The 22,374-nt window shown below is 42.4% G+C and overlaps 1 protein-coding gene across 1 annotated transcript in view; it reads left to right on the top strand.

Annotated features, from left to right (window-relative positions):
• AFF3 (AF4/FMR2 family member 3) overlaps positions 1-22,374 on the top strand; it is a 296,657-nt gene that overhangs the window by 96,516 nt on the left and 177,767 nt on the right. Inside the window, exon 5 of the mRNA XM_014960165.1 lies at positions 12,232-12,276. Coding sequence (XP_014815651.1) covers positions 12,232-12,276 — 45 coding nt within the window. The remainder of the gene's footprint in view (positions 1-12,231; positions 12,277-22,374) is intronic.

Here is a 22,374-nt window from a genome sequence, read left to right on the forward strand (position 1 = left end):
GGTTTATAAAGTAAATTATGAGACCTTAATATAATTCCCGAGTTTCAGATGGATGTTTGTCTCACTAGTTAAAGTATTGATCACAACCCTTATATTCTATTGGTAGCTTGTTATGCGAGGCAAATCAGCTGCCATTGTTACCGATGCTGAAAAACTCCCTGGGTAAACCGTGATAGGTTTATTACATAGGAAGCTTTGATCCTCAGGACTCAACTAAGATATTCAAAGTTCTTATAAAGGTGTCTTAGAGTCTGCGATACAAATTCAGATGTCTGCTGTCAAACGACTCCTATTCAGCGAGCCCGTATGAGCCACCTTTGAAAGTGAAACAGCAAGATGACACCATTCATAGCTTGACTTTTGGAGAGGTCTTTGTGCTCCCTTGCCTTTCCGTACCTGACAACTGGTTCCAGGCCGTATCAAAGTTGCATAACAGAATTTGTAAAAAGCTACACAGAAGGGTTTAATGTGTTGAGAACAAATAACTTCTTTGTTGATATCCACTGCCAGATCAAAGAGATGGAGGGTAATAGGCCCAGGACTGCATTACCTTCAGTTACACCGGGGAACAAAAGAATAAAATAAAACAGTGAAAGGCAGCACAGAACAATAAAAAAGGAAAATACTAACAAGTTTAAAGGATTCAACACTCCTGAAACATGAATAAAAGCCACAGAAATAAATTCATCAAGATCACATAACAAAAGGGAAGCATGTGGCTTCTTGGCTGAAAAGCACTCCAACTGTACTCCTGTTTTCTGTATGTGTTTTTATAAATTGGGGTGCCGCAAGACCTTCCAGTTTTCACAGGGACAGAGAGCTGGCTCTGCTGCTTAAAAAAAATGCAGATTTGTTGTACTTGACCTAGATGGAAATGTCTGTGAGCTGTAGCAGTATAAGAGATTTTCTCTCCATTTAGCTTCCATTTTAAATGAAACGGGGCTACATTGAACATTTCTTCCTCTAGAGACAAAATAACCTGTTTTTAAGTGGAGGATCGCCTCATCTGTTCAAAAAAATAAAAATAGAAATCCAAAAGGCAGCTAACCTTTTTTAAGCTTTCTAATGAAAGTTTTGGAAGTCAAACCCAAACCAAACCTAAGGGCAACCTAACCTTTCTAGGAAAATTCACAAATCCCTTTCATGCATCGTAGTACTGGGCTTGGTCTACAACCCAGTAAAAATTAAACTCTACTGTCATTGTCCATTTCTCCCTTTTATTTCCCCACAGTGTACTGTGTGTTGCCTGTGCACAAATGCAGGTGCATACAGGATTTAAAATCTCTTTTTGGCAGCGTAGCTGTTGAGAGACCAGTTCTCTGTAGGCACCAGCCAGAGCTTTGCAGTCAATACATCAGTCATGCCCCTGTGACACTGTACTGTTATAAAGTGACTGGTTACTCGTTTTCTGTATTAAAACGAAAACTGTTAATGTGACAGTAAAAAGTGAGTAATATGGCCAATAGTTGTGATCTGTACAGTGTTGAATTTCTGGGTTTTCCAAGTGGTGCGCCTTTAGCTGCATGGGAGAGCTCAATGCAAACAGCTGGGAACTGGCAAATGTCTACTCTACTAGAAGGACAAGGAAACTCTTTCAAAGATACAAGGAAAGGAAAGGCTGAGGCCAATTTTTCTTTATACTTTCTCTCTGTATTTCACTGTTACTTACAACAGCAACCAGCAAAAAGAAAATCAGAAAGCATTGTGACTTTCAGATGCAATATGCTCTTAAAAGGGAATAAGCTGAGAATATATGGAAAGAAAAATGAAAGCCAAAAAAGAAGGACTAAGATCATTTTAAGCCAACTCTTTGTCCTCCAAGACTGAGGGACCAGTGTGGCTTCCATCAAAAAATGTTAACTAGTAGCATACAGCTACTTGGGAGCTACCTACAACCTTCCCCAGACCTGGGACATTATTTCTTCTCCTGCTTCTTGGTGTTGCGATTGCCCAAACAGTAGGGTGCCAGCACAGAGCCCATGGGAAAGTGGGGACAAGTGCTGGGCAGCTGCTACTCCTTGGGGCAGATGTTTTTGCAGATGTGGAAATTGATGCGAAAATAAATGTTTTGGTGGGATTTGGGAAAGAGGGAGGGAAAAATAAGGAAGGTGTTTGTCTACTCTGCGACTTCATAGATTTGCTGAATTTATCAATCCTCATACTAAGGCTGCAGTTGATAAGACTTGACACTTGCTTGGTTGGTTTGGGCATTCTCAGGAAACTTTTGCAGAGGGTTTCTGTATGGTGTATACATACATACATATATATATATATATATATGTGCCTTGATATGTACAAGGTGCCATGTACGTTCATAACTGGAAGAAACTTACAGGTCTGAGCCCTAAGACATTGCAGCACATTTTATTTGAAATTTTATGTGTCCTATTAATCTCTAAAACCTTTGGAGAGTACTATTTTCAGTAGCTTTGCAGTGAGCGTGTTTCCATCAGTCTGTCAGTGACCACAGTATGGCTGGATTTTTCTTTAGACTTCGAGGAATACTGAGAGCACAATAAAGCTCTGCTGAGATTTTTGCTGCAGCTTGGAGAATTGTGCTATTTATCAACTTCTGTGTGGATTTTAAGAGACTCCACCTGAGCTAACCAGAGGTGTCAAGGGATTTATTTAAAGATGCGGATGCATAGAGTTGTTCATCTTCATTGGTAAAGTTTGGGGTATTCAGTAGCAAATTACATCCCTCATGGGCAAATAGGCACCCAGGTAATAACTGCCATGAACAGAATGTTTTGCAGTCTTAGCAATGAGGCCGAGTAGTCATTCTCAAACCCATGCATATGATGCTCTGTTCCTTACACACAATAGACTTTTTTTAAAAACTCCCAATCCTGATCCATATTTTCCATTAAACAATTGTATTCTGTGGAAAGCAAGGAGAGCAGTGTAATAATGTAAGTCTCTCAGGCCAAAATTAATTCACTTTTAAGTCACGATCTAGGAAAAAAGGAAATATGCATCAGCCCAGACAAGGTAGAAAAAGTGGTTTCTCTCTGGATTTGCAAATTGGTTGTTTTACTCTGCTGGCTTTATTGCTAGATGCTCACTGCTCTGCCCAGGCTTCAGACCTGCTCCATAAAGAGTTCATGATGATTGTTGCCCTCATGAAAGCAGTTGTAGTGAAAGGATATTTATTTTGCTTGGGAGGAGGCACTGTTAAAGCCAAAACTGTCAGATGTTGGTGAAATCCTTGGACTAGCAAAAGGCTTTTGTAGAAAGCCAAATGTTACTCTGGTCTCCAGATCATGAGGTTTTTAACCTGTTAAGTCTAGATCAAGTATCAGACTAAAATTCTCTAAAATTGAGAAGGTGTTTTTCAGCAATAGGGATTAATAAGAGGTTGTTTCTTCCGAGGAAACAGGTTTTTTCAGCTCTGTGTAGCAGCTTGAGAAATAGTCTGGTGTTACCTTCTGGAGTTACAGGCTGCTGCACAGTGTTTTGGATTTTCAGCTGCCACATGCAGATCCTGTAATCCTCTGTGAAAGCCAGACCCTCTTTGGCCCTAATCTTTGAGTGAGGTATTGGGTAGAGCAACATCTTTGTCACCCATCACGACAGAAACCACCCCTGTCGTCGCCTTCCTGTCCTCAGCTTTGTTAACAGGCTGGCCACACGTATTTTTAATACCATTTCAATGTTAATATCTTTCCTTTTGACTTAGTAGAGAACTTGTTCAGATGATGATGCTTTATCAATATTGAATTCCTCGTGCCAGGCTCCATTTCTTATTCCCTCCACCGCTGCCCAAAGGGTAGATTTTTCCCCATGAGCCGTTTCTAAATGGATGTAAATAGGCTTAAAGGAACGCCTGATAGATGTTTCTCTTTCCATCAAACACTTATGTACAGGGGCTTTCTTCCGTCAGGGGCCTTTCGTGGGAGAGATTGCTGCAGAGCTGTGTACTGTAAAACCTTCTATCTGTAAGAGGTTTAACCCTTTCTGCGCAATAGTTTGCAATCACATAACCTTTAGCACAGTGGGAATGAATACCAATTATCATTTATAAACAGTTCCTCTCATTATGCGCCTATTTATGGCATCTTTTATAGCTTGCTAATTACAAGCACACAAAACAGAAATGTTTGGAGTTAAATAATGTAAACAGGGATGTAATTGATTTTCATGTTGAACAGTTTTTATTGATTTATTGTTAATTAACATTTTTAAAGGATCTCTTGGCAAAATAATCCATTTAATTTATTGAATATTATACTAGCTGATGGTATATTCGTATTAAAATGTCACAAAAAGATTAACAGTTCCATAATACTTGTTTTTCCAACTGTTGCTGCTTTACAGATGTTATACATTCTCCCCAAACAAACACAGACAATATATTAAATACAATCGATTGGTCTCAGTCCAGGTCCTAGCAGACAAGTGTCCATATCACTAAAAATACCACATTCCAGTTGACACTAATTGGCCATCTGTGCAGCAGGGAGGACAGGCATCTAATGGGGAGAAAAGCTGATCTCTATCGCTCCCAGAGCAGGGTCCTTGGGTCGGCTGTTGAAGGACTGCGTGGGCTGAGGAAAGAAGCCCGTAGCTTCACTAAAAAGCCCTTCCTACTGCAAAACTGAAAGACTCTGGTGTCCAGGATGGAAACTTTCCAACAAATAGACCACTGTGTCAAGCAAGCAGTCACTTAATTCTGTCATGCACAGTGCTGCAGAAAATGTGGTATGCTGAAGACTTTTCCAGAGGTCCCCTGCACTGGCTTTTTCCAATTTTGGGGTAGGAAGAGGGGCTGTGAAGTCCATTCAGCGAGTCGTTGACAGCATTTTGGTGAATGGCAGTTACCTTCAGCTTCTGTAGACTTCACTGAAAGCCGAGGTCACTTACTCAGCAACTCCCAGGATCGAGCATGTAGCAAGGAGCAAAATTGCAAGTTGCAATCTTCATTATTACCATCCTATTATATTTTTCAAATGGGTAGTGAGAGAGTGTAATCACATCAGACCCTATTTTTTCATTAGTGAAGAAAAACATTAATATACTGTGACATGGTATTGATTTGATACAATCAATCTTTCCCAATAACAATAAAACCTTTATATTTTATTAATAGAACAATGCAGTTCTTCTCCATTACAGCTCCCTTTTATTGTTTTGGGTCACAGTGTAATTCTGGCATGTTTGGATTTTTATTTTTATGAATATAATGTAAAAGCCTGTAAAATAGCTCCACCAATCTGCCAGTAGGTTTCATTTGAGGCTCCCAAGCATCTTTTATTAGATGAAATGTTACCGCTGCAGCTCCAGTCATTGATTGCTCAATGGCCCTTAGGGGTGAAGAGGATGAGGGGGTTTCAGAAAGGTTCTTGCCCTTTAATTCTCTTATTATTTTTTGTGCTGTGGACACTGGGACTCAGAACACCTCCTCAGTTTGAAAATGACCTTTCAACACGTGGGTGGACCTAGCACTTCTAAAAACCCTCCAAATTGGGCTGTAGGTTCCTAAACTCTAGTGAAGCTCCCAGCAGCCATCCAGACGGCAGCCTTTTGGTATCACCTCACTGTCTGACCCTGGGCTTTCCATACTTAGTTCAAGTCAGGTGCCACATGAGCAAAAGGTGCCTGAAGCCCTGGCCATGGGCATGCACCGGAGGAGTTACACTCTAACCTCATCTCCCTGCTATTTAGAAACAAAAATACAATACACTGAATGCCTTTATTTATACTTCCACAGTAAATCCATCTTCAACCTATACTTCAGCCTGAACCTCAGAGACAGAATTGTTTCTTGCACTCCGGCCCTTCAGGTCTGCATATCAGGCCAGCACAACCTAAGGCTTGTGGTACACTGGACGTAAACTCCTCTGCAGTCTTCCTTCTTGGAGGCTCTACTCTCCAAAAGCTGCTGTCCTACCTCTGTTGTGGATGAGCTGCTGAGCAGGCTGTTCTGAGTGAATATCACTCTTCAAGAGCAAAATGTACTTTTGGCCAATTAGCATCTCCTTTCTAGTTTGCATGATAAGTCTATTGGATCATTTGGTGTTTCTATCTACAGGTATTTTTGATTCATCTTCTTCGATTAGCCAGAATATCTTCCAGTTGCTGGTACAAGACTGGGGCATCATGATATTCCAGTTGCAATGAGACCCCCAATTAGTAGAGCCAGATAGTTTCAGTAAAGCAAAGCTAGATGACTTTCATCACCAACTCGTTATTCACTTTTTTCTTGGAATAAAATCTTTGTTAACCTTTTTCCTCTTCCCTTTTGAACCAAGAACAATGTTGCAAGATCCCATGGTAGGAAGAGTAATCCCCATAATAAATATGAAGGCTCCATTTCAAAAGAGAATGTGCTTATTAAGGGTAACAGTTTATTAAAAGTCACTGCAAATTAGATGGATTTAATAACTTTAATTAGCGCAACACTTTCTGACACAGAGCTTGAGGAGAATTCGGCTGTTCATCCCCATCTCCCTCCTGTACGCCTTCATGTCTAAGGAAGCATCAGCAATTCCTCAGAGTAAAAGAGAAACAGCTCCTACTCGCAGGAGTGCAAAGCGCAGGAGAAAACTACTGTATCAACAGACCATGGCCACTGGCACTCCAAATTAGTAGTGAGAAACAGCATGAGTGCAAAGTGAAGCTTTCACATATCAGAGACAAAAGAAAATCAAGCTTCCTCAGCAGTCTCTTAATTTCCTTTTCCTTGGTGTAACCCTACCAAGTTCAGCTCTGCTGCCTGCATCCTCAGAGAGAGATGAGGAAGGAGTCTTCTCTGTTTGAGGGCTGAGAAGTGTCCAGATTACTAATGCCTATCGTGAAATGAGGGGGAATACAGTATGCCGTGGCTCACTGGAGTCCAGCCCTGTTAAAGCAGATGGAAGCATTGCTGGTAGCTCTCACATCACCCATCAAGATGGAAACGCTGTTCTCGTTAGAGAAAAAAAATACTGTTCTTAATTCTGTTCTGATCAGAGGTTTTTCCTACTCAGTCCTTTACCTATGGGACATGCCAGTTTATCAGAACTGAAAATGTCTGCATCTGTGATGGTTTTGACCACACCTATTTTTAGTCTTGTTTGAAGAAAATATTTTCTTAAAGGAAAAAATTACCAAATTTTGAGCCAGAGTGAAACATTTCAATATTTTGTTTTAATGACTTCATGATTTAGGCCATATATTGTTCTATAACTATAAATTTTATTTATATTTCTTAAAAATTGTTGTTAAAATGTTTTGTTTTGATCTGATCAAACTTTCATTTCTCAACTTAACTGAAGAATACTCCTTAAAATTTAATTTTGAAGTTTATGATGTCACATCCATCCCATAAAGACCATTTTGGAGGATTTAAGGAAATCAACAGCAAGTTAAACACTCATTGTCTAAAAGCCCTTCCTGCGTGTTGGCAAATGACCTTTCTGAAAAAATACCTTTACACAGCCTGGCTATATTTCCAGATAAACCTCAGAAGTCACCTCTCTGGGGTCAGGCATGTCTCCTTGTTGAGTTTCAACATTTTATTCCACGACTTGAAGGTGTTAAGATCCCTTCAGAGAAATGATTGAAGGGATCGTTCTGGGCTCCCCAGTTCAAGAGAAACAGGGAGCTACCGGAGAGAGTCCAGCGTAAGGCAACAAAGATGATTGAGGGATTGGAGCATCTCCCTTGTGAGGAAAGGCTGAGAGAACTGCGACTCTTTAGCCTGGAGAAGAGAAGGCTGAGGGGAGACCTTATTAATGCTTACAAGTATCTAAAGGGTGGGTTGAAGGAGGATGGAGCCAGACTCTTTTCAGTGGTTCCCAGTGGCAGGATGAGGGGCAACGGGGACAAGCTGGAATATAGGAAGTTCCGTTCAAATATAAGGAAAAACTTCTTTCTGGTGAGGGTGACAGAGCATTGGGACAGGCTGCCCAGGGAGGTCGTGGAGTCCCCTTCTCTGGAGATCTTCAAGACCCACCTTGATGCAGTCCTGAGTAATGTGCTCTGGGCAATCCTGCTTTAGCAGAGGAGTTGGACTAGATGATCTCTAGAGGTCCCTTCCAACTCTGACAATTCCGTGATTCCATGATTCCGTTAAACTTTGTTGAGAACAATGGTTCTCCACAACCCAACAGGCAGAGGCTGCATGTATGAATAAGTAAAAAGATAAGGACTTTACTTACCTTCTTCATACTGCCAGTTTCTTTCTAGCAAATGGATTGTTTAGAAAGTTTTATATATGCGTATGTGTGTCTGTATTTCCATACTTTCATGGTCTTGCCTGGCAAAGAAGCCTTTCTAATATGCTTTCAGAGCAAGGTCCATCAATGTGGGCTTTTTTTGCCTTTTTGCCTATTTTTTTTAAATCATGGATTTAGGTTATTGTCAGCCAATATTTACTGCCTGAAGCTTCACTTTAGGCCCCAGGGGAAACCCCATCAGCCCCATTTAAGGCAGTGCCGTGCAGTGTGGGGTGAGAACTGCCCTGAAGGCAGACGTGGCACCCAAAGGGTGGCTGTGTGGTGGTCACTACCATGTCAGTGGTTGCAGATGACCGGCATTCAAGCATCGACACAGGCAGCCTGGCTTCGGTCGAGTGGAAGATGCTGAGTACATACCTTGGCCTTCTGGGTATCTTAATCACACCTAATTTATACTGGAGACCAAGTCCAATAACTTATGGAGACTTTGTAAAAACACTTTGCACAGTCCAAACAATAACAGCACCAAAATCTCTCGGGCTAAAATGGAAATAGATACTTGCAGAAGATTTTTCTTTCTTTTCATAATAACAAAGATTTGAAAGGAGGGAGAAGTATCACAGATAGGCAGTTCCTTTCCGAGGGGTTTCTTTATATATCTCCATGTGAAAGCTGTGGGTAAGGGAAGAAAAAATAAAGTAATGCTCTGAAATAAAATTTGTACAGATGCAGCTTTTTTCGAAATGACATCCCGTTTCTCCAGAATTCGATGTAGCCTTTAGTCAGCCTTGTTTCTTACCGTTCTCTGTGCTTTGCATGGTAATTAGCTGCTCGTGTTATCAGCAGCGTGATGCTCCCGGCTATTTCTTCAAGCAGCCGCTGCCGTTATCCTGGGCGGCAGCTCCTGGCATCCTCCTGCCAGCCTGCACCCCAGCCCCACGCCTCGGCAGATGCCTGCCGTTCGGAGGGGGAAGAGCTCCAACAGCTCCCTGAGACTCACCAGTATTTCGCTGGTGGTTCACTGGAGGTTCAGTGAGGCCAGTTTGTTAGGACAGATCGCAAAACGCAAATGGAGGCAAACGAGTTGGGTTCATCAGTGTCGCAATAAATACAGGGTGAAAGCTCCTGGGCGTAGTTGGAAACAGCAGCCTCAAGACCTTTGTTTTGTTTGGTTGGGTTGTTTTGTTTTTTTTTTAAAAAAAGGTAATTAAAACGTTTATTGCACAAGCGCACTGTGGCATGCAGGCTGTCGAGAGGGCGGAGGGGCTGCTTGGCACAGATTGCCAGCACGGCCGACACCAGCCTTACGCGGGTGCTGCGTCACGCAGCCAGAGCTGACCTGACAGCGTTTGGATCAGGCAAGTCCACTGATGCAAATAGCACCTCCAGTGCTCTGTGCTATTCATTGTCTGCAGGTAATGCAAGGCCTTCTTGTAATTCAGACTTCAAGAAACATTTACCAGCTTTTTTTTTTTTTTCTTTTTTTAAACTTAAATATGGCCGTGAAGTTAAATTCAGGTTGCCAGATTCATGTTCGCCTGTAACATGAGTAGAGATGTAGCAGAGAAGGAAGCGTTTAGAGTAAAAGTGGGGAGTTTTTTCCATATCAACACCTACAGACACTTTTCAGACATAGCTTAGGTCCCACAATAACACTCTGCATTGACATTATGAAGAAAAACATAATATGGCCCCAGGCCATATGAAATGGAAGTTTCTTGCTGTGTGCAGAGCATGGTCTCTTAACTTCCCCACCCTGATTATAGAAAGTTTGATATCAACAGTAAGGTAAGATCTTTACAAGTAGTCAAATCAAAAAGAAATTAAGAAATTTATATTTGTCATTCAAAAGATGAAGAACAAAGACAGAAATATAGAAATTGAGGTTTTTTTCAAAATACTGTTTTCAGTTTCGCTTATCTTGTTCTTGATCTTGTGTTTCCAGCTTTTTTTTGCCTTTTGAAAGTCTGTGTGATGATGTTGGGAGATGTGAAAAGTTTTTTTTACTCCCTGCCCAGAGATATGATGTGGTAAGGAGAATAGCTATAGTTTTAGTTTGGTGGTAATGGAAAGTGTAATTTCTTGCTGATGAGTATTTTCAGACTTACTTCATTACACTTCTAGGAGAGATATTTAATTTTGTAGCAGAAGCTTGTTTCTAAACCTACCCTGAAATAGCCTATTTCCAAAGTTACCTTCAGTAATTTTGCCTTCACACAAAAATAAAGAGCATCGTTTTACTGTATGATCAATGTATTGTATACAGCATAAGATGGCAGGTCATCTCATGCCTCCTTCTGTAAGATGGCAATGGACTAGAATAGCAAACTTGAGGTCTGGCAGTAAATTTGTTGCTCTGTAAACAAGGTGCTCATGATGAGGGCTTTACACTCTCTACTGCTGTTAATGGGATAACAAGTCATAGGCCAAGGTTTGGGGAAGGAGAAGGAGAAAATGGAGGGAAGCCCACAGAGAAGAGAGAAATAAAAAATAGCTAATATTAATTCTAAAATTTTTAAATACCCAGAGGTTGTTGTGGTGTTTCTGTCTGTCTCTCGTTAGCTTCACTGGCAACATGAGCTGTTGTACTTTCTCCAGCATCAGGAAAGGTCACACCTGGCATCGTGTGGCTCCTCAGGGACAAGGGCTGAGATCAGAACAGGGCTATCCGCACACGGCTGCAGCTTCTCTTCAACATCATTCCATCAGATATGAGTAATTCGCCAAAGGCTGACTTTATAGCATTCTTAGTTCCTTTCCCTTTGAAATTAGTGGCGTAACTCCCGGTGAACTGTAAAGCTGACAGCCTGTGTTGCACCAAAAAGAGTTAATGTGATTCATTTGTTTAACAATCAAGGGCCATATTCAGCAAAGTTTTGTAGGAGCGCTGACAAATTCAATGTTTTTTAAAAAAAAAGGGAAGACCAAGCTCACCTCCCTGCTAGCTCTTTGGGGATGATAATTACTCATATTGGTTTTCTTCCCATCCCCCCTTCCCACATGGGAAGACCTCAAGCCCCAGTCTCCTGCCTCCTGGGTTCTGCAAAAGGAAGGAAACCTTTCTCTGGGGACTGGTCAGGGAATTTACTGTGGTGAAGTAAATCCTCAGAAAACTTGCTTGATGCAGCAGCCACCTGTATCTTGTGGAGAGCTGCAGGAGATGGGTACACCCTCAGCATCAGTACTTCCATCCATGGTGTGTCCTCTCTTCCCAGCTGTGCTGGGCAGCACAAGCAAACTGTGGGCAGGGGGCAGGCAGGAAAGGGGGGGCATGGCTAAGGCAGACGGGTGTCTTTCGCTGCTTCATCTTTGCTGGTAAAAATTTGGGTCCTAATGAATAACCAAGTCGAGCATGTAGCCGAGGCACCAGCTGGATGGTTACTATAGGGGAGTAGCTGCTCTGCCAAATCTCTGATTTCCCCTCTCCAGAATGGCATCCCATTGAGGAGAGCTGATTTCATCTGTGCCCTTGGTCCCACGACGTTTGGGTGGGTTTAGGGTCAGCATTTTAGGAAATCGTAGCCTTCTCAGGACTGCTGTGCCGCCAAGCCCCAATCAGTGTTGGTGCCTGCGTTGCAGTCCCTGCAGCTCTCCCCCCAGCATCACAGGTGCCTGCACCCTATACATTGCCAGGCTTCGCATAGGTAGTGTCAGTGCAGAGTCCTTCCTGCACAAAGGATGTGGGGAGATGGTATTTATGTAATATAAATAAATGCACATATTGGGTCTATTTACTTGCAGTAACCGTTCTGCTTATGCTTACTCATGTGCAGTATATCCGAAACAGCAGGAGCTGCACCCGAAAGTGGTGTAAACAAAATCCCATGAATTTATACAAATATGTTGCAATCGCATGTAAACACTGCAAATATTACATCTTTCTGTGGTGCTGATGGGGAATAATGTGAGAATTTTAAGCAGTGCAACTTTTCAGATGCTGGAAAGACTTGGCCTCATTTTGAAACTGTAATAGAGGTTGGAATATATTTCATGTGACAACCATGTCCTCAAACCTGCTATTTGTTATTTCTTTTTAAAACACAAATAAACAATTTTCTCATTTTGTTTACAGGACAGTGGAACAGGAGATAACAGCTGCATTGAAGAAATATTGCGGGTAGGAATCCTTAAAAGAACATTTTTTTCCCGTGCCATTTTGTTTACTCTAAAAAGACAAGAGAATAACAAGAATATTGCAATTACTGCTGTTAAAAACACTACTCTTTTAGATTGTCATCTTTCTAAGGAAAAAGTAGGCAAAATTATTTCCTCATGAAAAATAATTGAAAAATCTGTGAAAACAACCTTCCAGAGCCTCTGGATTTCACTGCTACTTTGTGCCAGTACGGCTGACCTTCATGCATGCAGAAGCAGATAATGGGATAAATTATAAACTGAAATGTACAATGATGTTTCAGGTTTACAAACCATGCAAAGTGCATGTTTCCATTAATCACGACTGTCAAAAATCTTAATTTTGAAGGGAGGTCTAGGAAGGTCATTTTCCACCTGGATTTAATTAGAATCCATTATGTAATGTCATTATGTCCATTATATAATGACAATGTGCAAAATCTGTAGTTATTTCTATATTTCATTATTATTTCTTTTATCTTAGTAATTCCTAGTTTATTTTCATGGAGCAAATTAATACACATCCAGACAGATCTTGGCTTGAATGTACTTTGATATTGATTATTTTCTGAGGCAGACAAATTTATAGACAATGAAACATTTCCATATATTTTAACTCGTGGGTTTTCTGGTTCATTTTCTAAACTGATACTTCAATAATTTGCAATGCTTGTAAATCTGATATAACAGTGATCAAAATACTAAACCAAGTAGATGGAATGGTAAAACCTCTCTATCACTGTGTGCGCTTCCACCTCTTGGATATCCACTACCCAAATATTTCAGATTGTTTATAAACTACGGGGCTATAAATATTTGGGTTAGAGATTAGGAGTGCATTAAGCCTGTTGTTTCTAAAGGCATTTCTCCATTCTCCATGAATATGTTAAATACAGCTTTTAATTCTGAAACGGGACAAAGAGTTTATCAAAGGGTGATGATGATGTATTGCTTATGACTTCACTGGCAGAGCTTTTACTTAGCTAACATTTACAAAGTAGGCTTTTGTAGCACTGAACCACATATTCAACAAGCCTTAGCCTCAGTCCCTGCTGTTTTGTTACAAATTAGTAGCAGATAGTATAATTCATGAGAGCTTTTTACATTTTTCACGATGCACTAAGTATATGATGTGATGTGAGGCTTATTCACCCTTTTTTTATGCAAGGCTTTTAAAATGAACAGTCAAAGAAGCTGGTGTTCCTCCTTAGGTTGTGCAATTTGGCTTGTGCAATCAGCCAAACAATGTAGAAGAGACATGGTTCCTTCCACATAGAGGAACATGGATGTGTAGGAGACCCCAGCTGAGAAGAAAAATGCAGTATATGGCTAGGAATGGTAAGGTGCGTCTCCAAACCAATGAACACAGCTGCTGCTCTCTCTTTTTTTTCCTCAAGAAGTACTTTTGTGTATAGCTTCATGACGAAGCTATCCTTGGATGGATAGGACCCTTTTGTTTGTGAGGATTTATTCACCAATTATTTCACTTTGCTTAAAAACTGAATAAAACAACTGGAAGCTCAAAAGCCTCATTTCACATCAGTGTCTCTCTTTCTGCTGAGGCTTAGCACGGCTAAAATAGAGAATGTAGTGTTTTCATCCCCTGGCTCTTGGCCTCACCATGGGTAACCTCTCCAATCTGACAATCCTCCAGGTCTGCAGCCTCAGTATCACTTGCTATTCTGAGCTTCCCTTGTGTCTCAGTGTCTAAAACTACATGTAAATCTTGCAGACTGTTAGTCTATAGCATTTCTAGCTGAGTCTCTTTATTCACAAAGGTTTAAATCTCAGGACCAAATTCTCATTCCAGACCTTGATTGCTGCAACATCCTTTCCTTGGTTTTGACAAATGCGATGTTACCCACCTCCATTCGCGCTGCTGTGCAGATCATTTTCCTAGCTTGACATCTTGCCCAAAGACATTTGTCTTTGCATCTCACCACTGTCATCTCCTTCTCTAGCACATCAAGTACAGCTATTTGTTTCTGATTTTAAGGCTTCAAGTCTACCAGTCTCTGCTAATACATTAGCTCTCCCGCTTTAGCTTACCTGGTGATGCCAGCCTCTGTCACAATGTTGCTAAGTTTTACATCAATTAATTTCTCCCATGCTTCCCATCAGATCTGGGAAGAGCCTTGAACACTTTTCCAATTAGCTCCATACCTACTTTCTGATCCTCTCTTAAGAGCGCCCTTTTTCACAAGGACTGTGGAAGAACACTGGTGAGGTCAGGGCTATACCGCTGTTTCTCATGCTTGAACACTGTTGTCCCACTTGTCCCTTGTAGTGCCCAGTCAGGTTGGATATATCCATTTGCTCTCTTTTGTCCTGAAAAGTGAACTTTCTGTATCAGGAAATGGCTGTGTAGTACATAAAGCAGTGCTTAGGTACTCTCACAATACAAATCCAGATCAACAGAGATTGTCATTACCGATGATTAGTGAAAAGAGCAACAATAATAATGTGTCATTGCTACTCACTTTGTAAATTACTGGCACACAGACTTTTCCAGCCTGCTCCGTGGCCTCTCGTCCTGAGCAGATCCATTCAGTTTTAACACAGATTTTCTGTTTTTCTGAAACAGACTGTTATAAGGAATGCCATTTCCATGTTTTTGTTGGAGGTGCTATTCAGATAGTAAAGCCAAAGCTTAGCTTCTTTTTGGACAGAATATATGCAATTCCTGTACAGGTCCCCAAAGGCAGACAATGAAAAGCCACAGGAGCCACAGTCCTTGTGTTCCCTCAGAAAAGATGGCTCTTTGCTCGCACGCTGAATTGTGTTTATTATAGGAAGGGCCACTTGAATGTACGGAGCATCAGCAAAAGGAAGAAGATGCTTTAAATTTATCTTTTTAAGGAACATTGCACCCTATTTTAGCTGTCTCTTGCACAACAGAAAAGTGGAAAATATCCTCTCTTTATAGACAGCATGTTCCCTGCACATGTCAGGCTGTGGCTTTTCCAAGGGATAAGATACTTCCACAGCATGTCCGTGTTTCCCCAGTAGAGACCAAGGGCAGCAGAAAGTGTCCCCCAGATCTGCTCCATCTGCTTCCCTGTGCTTCCTTCCCCGCAGCGGGTGAGAGGAGGCGAGTCCGGGTTTGTGCACAGATCTTGTCACCCTCTGGTTTCAGGACATGGCCAGAACTAACATCTGGACCTGGGCTGCAAAATCAGTTTAGGCATAGTTTTAAACTCACCAAATCTTATTTTGCACTTTCTGTGACAAGAATTTATAGTCTTTGTGCTGTCTGGTGCAATGCAGGGTGCCACGGCTTAAGTCTAGCCTTTTTTTGATGTTGTTTTACCAAATGTATCAGAGCTCTGTAGACTTTGTAAATTGACAGATCCTTCTGCACAAAACTGCAGCTTCCAGAAAAAGCCCCCAGGAACTGAGATGCGGAACCGCTTCCAGTCCTGAAGGAGGTTGATTAACAAGCCAGTAACCCTGTCGAGATCGGAGCTGTTGTAAGGACTCCTGCTGAGTTTATAATCACTGCAGGAATCCTGAACCTCATCTAACCCCATGCACTAATTTATAGCAACTTCTTCAAAGTGTAGTGACTGCTCTGTCCGGCTGCAGGCACACCCATTAAGGGTAAAGAAACTTCTAAGAGAGCCTTCAATGTAAATAACTCCTGTAAGAGCAAGTTACAGATGTAATGTCAAATCAAGAGAGAAAAGCCTCGTTACTAGACAGTAGCTGCAAAAGGCAAATCCTTGTAAGCTTTTGCATTGTTGGTAGAAGACATGGAAAACTTTGAAGCAGAAAATGAGAGTTAAGACTACCTATCCTTTATTCCACTGTGCCTGGAGCAGTTGCTACCTGAGTTCCTGAGACACTGCCAAAGCCATCTTGCTCATTTCTTCACTAAAACACAGGCTTGCTAAGCAAGATTAGTAATTTTATTAGTGTGTGGAACTATTTATTGTTATGACTGGTGGGGTTTGGAGTGAACACTTATTTTGCTGTGGTACCTGCGAAAAATGCAAGAGCCCTACCTCTCCACAAAGTTAGCTGCTGCAACCAATATTGGATCCACTCTGAGTATATTTACTATGGATTTAGGTAGAAAGGGAGTGTGTCAAGTGTAGGCAGTTCTTGGTTTGTAAGATAAGTGGTTGGAGATTGATCTGGCTATTCTTATAGTCTTACTTTCAATTTCCTAGAGTTGCGGTAGCTTTGTTGTAAGGAAACCGACAGGCAAGCTGAGCTTTTATTAATTATTGAAGACATACCTTGTGAATTCCCTGGGGGGTTTTTTTGTGTTGACATGAGAGGTGTCACTGAACTGGGGAGAGACAGGTGTAGTTTGAGTGTTTGGCCTGCAAACAGTGTTTGACTGCAGGATGCGGAGGCAGCAGGAAGGTAGTGGAGCAACAAGAATGCAGAGAAAGGGCTGGAGGAAAACCAACCAAGCAAGGGTAGTTAACACAGAAGAAGCCACCTCCATTAGGATGGCGTGGAGCAGGGGGGAGGCAGATTGGAGCGTGGGGTGGAGGACAGGTAAGTTTCTTTCAGGGAAGACAGAAAAAGCAGTTGGGGAGGCAGTGAAAGGACTGAGACTCTAGCTACACACACCCCTCCCAGTGAAAGACAACTCCGCTTGGTGCCACAAGCCTCCTGCCCCGGGGTGAGCACCTACAGGTGCCCTTGCAAATGAGTTGTGATCCCCATGGCCAAAGGACATCCACTTATGAAAACATGACATTTTAAGTGTGATGGCTTTGATGAGTAATTTACTTGAATCTCTCTACGCTGTGAAACTAATCAGAGTATGTAAAGCACAGTACTTCTTACTTGAGCAATGTAAAAAACTGAATGAAAACAGAATCTAATTCTGTATTTTTCCTCTTCCCCACTTGGGATCCCTTGGCTCATTAGCAGGCTTGCTAATTCTTTAGCAGAAAGCATTAAGGATCAACCCATCAAATATTCAGGGTTTTTTTCAAACCTGAACAGCCATATGTGCTGTGAGATCAGCTGCACTCCATCAGCTGATTGAATTAAAACAAGAGCAGGGGTAAATTAGAAACTGTCTGCGCAAGACAAATCCTGTGAAAACATGAAATCCTACCAAACACACTGTCACTGTGAATAAGCATCACAGTCAGCGGAGCACGTGTCAATACTTAGAGGGGAGAAAAATCAGTTTCTTAGAGGTAGGCTGTTAGTTCAACAACAGTGAACTGCTGCCTTGTAAATGTTAATGACTGTAAGATCCCACTGGCTGCAGTTAAGCTCCTGGTGGAGTCGGACATGTGAAGAATTACAGAACACAAATATGGTAATCAGCAGTATATTTCTAAACACTCCTCTTGCTTTCCAAAGCAGAGGGGAAAGCCTACAGGTGGAAGGAGACCCACTTTGCTGTATGGCGCTGGTGCAGTGGATACCTCTGCTCCAGCAGAGCGTTTTATTGCAGTCTCACCGCTGGAAAGAAATTGCTGGGAAATTTTGGCAAGGAGCTGAGAAGGCCTCCCTCAGCACGGCGCCTTCATGGGGAAATTCGGGTTGGCTTTTGTGACTGAGCCTGGTGGGAAACTCCTGGGAAAGTTTCAGGAGGAACGCAGCAACTTCAGGCAACAGAGAGGCGGTGGGGGAGAGAGAAGGTATGGAGACTCAGAAGCAGCCCCGGTCTGCTGACACTGCCTTTCTTGCTCAGTCTCATTGAATACAGAAGTACCCCAAAGTGTCAGAATCATATTAAAAATGTATCAGAGGCAAAAACTAACATTTGTTTTCATTGCAGTCTTTCAGAAGAACTTTCACAACACTGCTTTGCTTTCATTCTCCTAAATTTCAGAGCAACTAAAGCATTGTTTTGGCAGATGTATACCGTTCATTGCATTTCTTCAGCATTATTCTTTTTGTCTTTCTTACTTAAATAGATGAAAATGCATACTCAATAGTGTTTGGAAAACGTGTCGTTTCACCTGAGGCACAAAAACTCAGAAGCACTAAGCCGCAGTTCAAGCCATCTAATCCAATCTCCAGTACTCACCGATTAACATTGCTCTTCTTACCACACCGTGACATCCAGCTTATTTGTACAGTATCTCTTCTACAGCAGTCACTGTCTGCAGCGATTTACCTACGTCAGCTTTCCTCCAGCCAGCCTGGGTACTGCTAGTGGTGTGGATGGCAGCACCATGGAGCTTCAGCAAGCTCTATCTGGGGCTTCTCCAACTTCTCAGTGAGAATTAGCAGTCCATACAGTACCTTGTGCTGCTAGAGCAAAATTAGCAGCAGTACCAGAGCTAGCTAAAGATATATTGGCTTTGTCCACGTAAGCTGTGATGACTACAGAGGAGGCGTACCTGTGTACACCATCATCACCTTGACTCCTCACACCTCGGCAGCTTTCAGGATACACCATCACAGAATTACAGAATCACAAAATCATCTAGGCTGGAAGAGACCCTTGGGATCATCAAGTCCAACCATCTACCCTACTCTAAAGTTCTCCCCTACACCATATCCCCCAACACCACATCTAAACGGTTCTTAAACACAGCCAGGGATGGTGACTCAACCACCTCCCTGGGCAGCCTATTCCAACGCCCTACCACTCTCTCTGTGAAGAATTGTTTCCTAATGTCCAGTCTAAACCTCCCCTGGCACAACTTGAAGCCATTACCCCTTGTCCTATCATCTGTAACTTGGGAGAAGAGACCGACCCCCACCTCTCTACACCCTCCTTTCAGGTACTTGTAGAGAGCAATAAGGTCTCCCCTCAGTCTCCTCTTCCCCAGACTGAACAACCCCAGCTCCCTCAGCCTCTCCTCATAAGACTTACTCTCCAGGCCCCTCACCATCTTTGTTGCCCTTCTCTGGACCCGCTCCAGCACCTCAGTGTCTTTCTTGTGGTAGGGGGCCCAGTACTCGAGGTGAGTACTGGACACAGTACTCGAGGTGAGGCCTCATCAGTGCCTCATCGGTGCCGAGTACAGGGGGACGATCACCTCTTGGGTCCTACTCACCACACTGTTCTTGATACAGGCCAGGATGTTGTTGGCCTTCTTGGCCACCTGGGCACACTGCTGGCTCATGTTCAGCCGACAGTCGACCAACACCCCCAGGTTCTTTTCTGCCAGGCAGCTCTCCAGCCACTCTTCCCCCAGCCTCTAGTGCTGCCTGGGGTTGGTGTGACCCAAGTGCAGGACCTGGCACTTGGCCTTATTGAACCTCATCTTTATGTGGTGCCTTGGACTTAACCTGTGTGTCCACTGCAGCCAGCATTTCTTTATTACCTCTTTATCCACCCAAAACGCTGGGGGGAGATTCTTCACTTTTCACAGCTTTTGTCCCTTTTGGGGCTTTCTCAGATCTTTAGAGTCTCTCTCCAGGTGATCTGTTACTTGTTGTCAGCTCATCTGAACAGAAACTGCTCCTGGTTTGGGCACCATGCATGGCACGTGCTTTTTATTGCCAACATTGTGATATTCGATTGTCGATAAACCTTTGCAGCCAACGCGCTAAACGCAGACATGTAAACACCACTCCCCCGGTCCTTAATATATAGTGTCTGAGGTGCAGAGCACCGTGTAAAATGGCACTAAAATATTATACCAACAGTGATAATATCAACCAACCCTTAATTAATTGTACATCAACGGCCCCCTTGAATCGTCACAAGTCAGATTTTTGCTGCTGTCACTGTTGTTGTTGAAAATAGTGTCTCAAAGGAGTTTTAGCTTTGAATTACACTGTATATATTTGAACCTTGAACTTAATAAATCTCAGTGCCAATGAAAAAATATCACCTTAAAAACTATAAATGGTTTAGTGGAAATAGGAGAGAAAGCTAGAAACATTTATGGTGGCAATAAGACTTACAAGAAATGCCACTCCAAGGTAATCTGCCTTTCAGAGTTCCAGGTCCCAGCGGAGAACATGGAGGCACTTACTGTGGCATTAGCCACTCATGCTGGGGCACCGACATTTTCAAATATGGCAAAATCGATCTGTTTTGAATTGAATAGGGTGGTATGGAGGAAAGAGATCCACATTCTTCTTAGAACACAAGTAGCCAATGTGAGCAGGCTTTGTGTTAGGGCAAGGCAGGCCAGTATAAAAAGAGCTGGTGAAACACTATCGTGCTAATGTGGTGGAATTAATTTTCAAAATTGCTGTTTTGTACTGAGTGTATGCACCCTGTTATTTGACAAGGCAAGAGAGAATCCAGAATGAATTATCCAGCCTCTCTGCTATACAAAAATAATACAGTAAAATACTTACTAATTTTTCCCTCTGTTTAGAGTGTTTTACAAAGCTGGAAAAGAGGCACAATCATCATCTTGTTCCAATAGAGAGAAATGATTCCTTGTTATTAATGGCAAAGGGCCAGATAGATCCTCTTTTTGTATATCCCTGCCACAGCTCCTCTGAGGCCAACAGAATTATGCATAGTAATACCAGAAAAGATCAATCTGAATGAAAGAAAAATAAAATTTGGGTAATAGCAGGTATCCACACTGCTGGGAGCCTGGGATTTGATGCCTTCAGCTGCCACCTATAAAGAACAGCCTACTTTCTGCCCCCTTGGTTAAGATTCACTCAAAGCAAAGTGAGACCACAAAGGAGGTGTGACTTGAGATGATGGCATTCTTCAGTAAACCCTATGGTGACAGTGGCTTCTTCCTTGATTAAATGGGCATTAAGGAAGCGGACTCATTGGAGCAATGCAACTAGATGCTGTTATGTGATGCATTTCCCACCCAAGTTAGCGAACTCATTTTCTTTGCCAGGTTTCCAGGGATGACTGTAGAGTAGGGGAGGGGAAAAGGGAGGGCTTCCTGTCGTGTGCATGTGTTTTGGGCTGTAGAATGTAGCTGTGGCTGCAGAGCCAGGCAGTCATTGCCCCATAGTCCCCGATGCTTAAAGACGTAGCACTGGTTTGCCCTGTGGGCCCGCAGGGTGACAGACGTACTGCTCTCCCCGCCTTAAGATGTGTCTCTGAAAACCTGCATTAGATTGAGTTGTAGGTTTCAGTGGCTGACGTTACATGTGTACTTCAGCAGTGCGCCTCTTCCTGTCTTCTATACTAATATTTTCAGTAGGCATGCTCTAACATCTAGGAAATTCCTCTGTGGTGCCTCTTTTTCCACAACTGGAGATGATCAGGAGGAACTCTCCCACCACTGTCACTTTTTGGTCTGACCGAGGAAGCGTGAGCTGTCTGTTTATGTCTGAGAGAGGCAGCTTTCCTCATCTGGGAGCTGAGACAAATATTCTGTTGTTAATCATATTTAATCATATTTAGGAGCAACACATGAGTTAGCAGTTAGCTTCACTTGGCAGAAAGGCTTTAAGGAAATTGTGGGAGAAAAGAGGAGTCTGCTAAAAGGAAATTAAATCGCTTTCAAGAGTATTCCATTGCGATGTCTATACTAATAAGTAAAATGGGCTAATAACTGTTCTCTTACCCTGAGGCCAATCAGTGTAGCATGGCTCATGTCCAAAGAGCTAAACTCTTAGAGCCATGAAGCAGAGTGATTTCACCCACGCTGCCTCTTGGGATTTTCTCTGCAAGAGTTGGCCCTGGCTAAAACTGTGCTGATGGCAGTGATTTAATGATATGCACAGTCGTGGGCCAGCGCTCAGGTATGTGGCCCTGTTGGGGTGTTAGGAGAGGTGTGGTCTAACTGTTCTATACAATGCGCTGGGCTTCCCCCTGCCTTGTTCAAAAACTCAAAGACTTTGGAGAATACAGCACTAGCCAAATTGCAAAAACTGGGATTGAAAATCTCTAGCATTTTTTACTCTATGTATTTTGGCAGCTTTTTGCCATTGTAGTTCATTGCCCTCGGGATATATTGCATTGGTTTTTTTCTTAGAGAATGTGAAAGGTAAAAACTGTTTTTGAAGGAAAGACAAGAGCATGCAGAGTCATTTGTCTGCAGGGTGCAAAGTGCTGTTAATAGAATACTTTAAGAGAGACTGACTGAACACTGATCAACAAAATGCCATAGTATCTGTCCTTTATGATTAGCCCTAAATGCCACTTACTGTGCGTGGTGCATCGTGTCGTTCTTCGAGTTATTCTGGATTTAGTAGCTTAGGAAGTCAAATGCTA

Source organism: Calidris pugnax, unplaced genomic scaffold (genome assembly GCF_001431845.1).
Source record: "Calidris pugnax isolate Ruff unplaced genomic scaffold, ASM143184v1 scaffold188, whole genome shotgun sequence".
Taxonomy (NCBI): domain Eukaryota; kingdom Metazoa; phylum Chordata; class Aves; order Charadriiformes; family Scolopacidae; genus Calidris; species Calidris pugnax.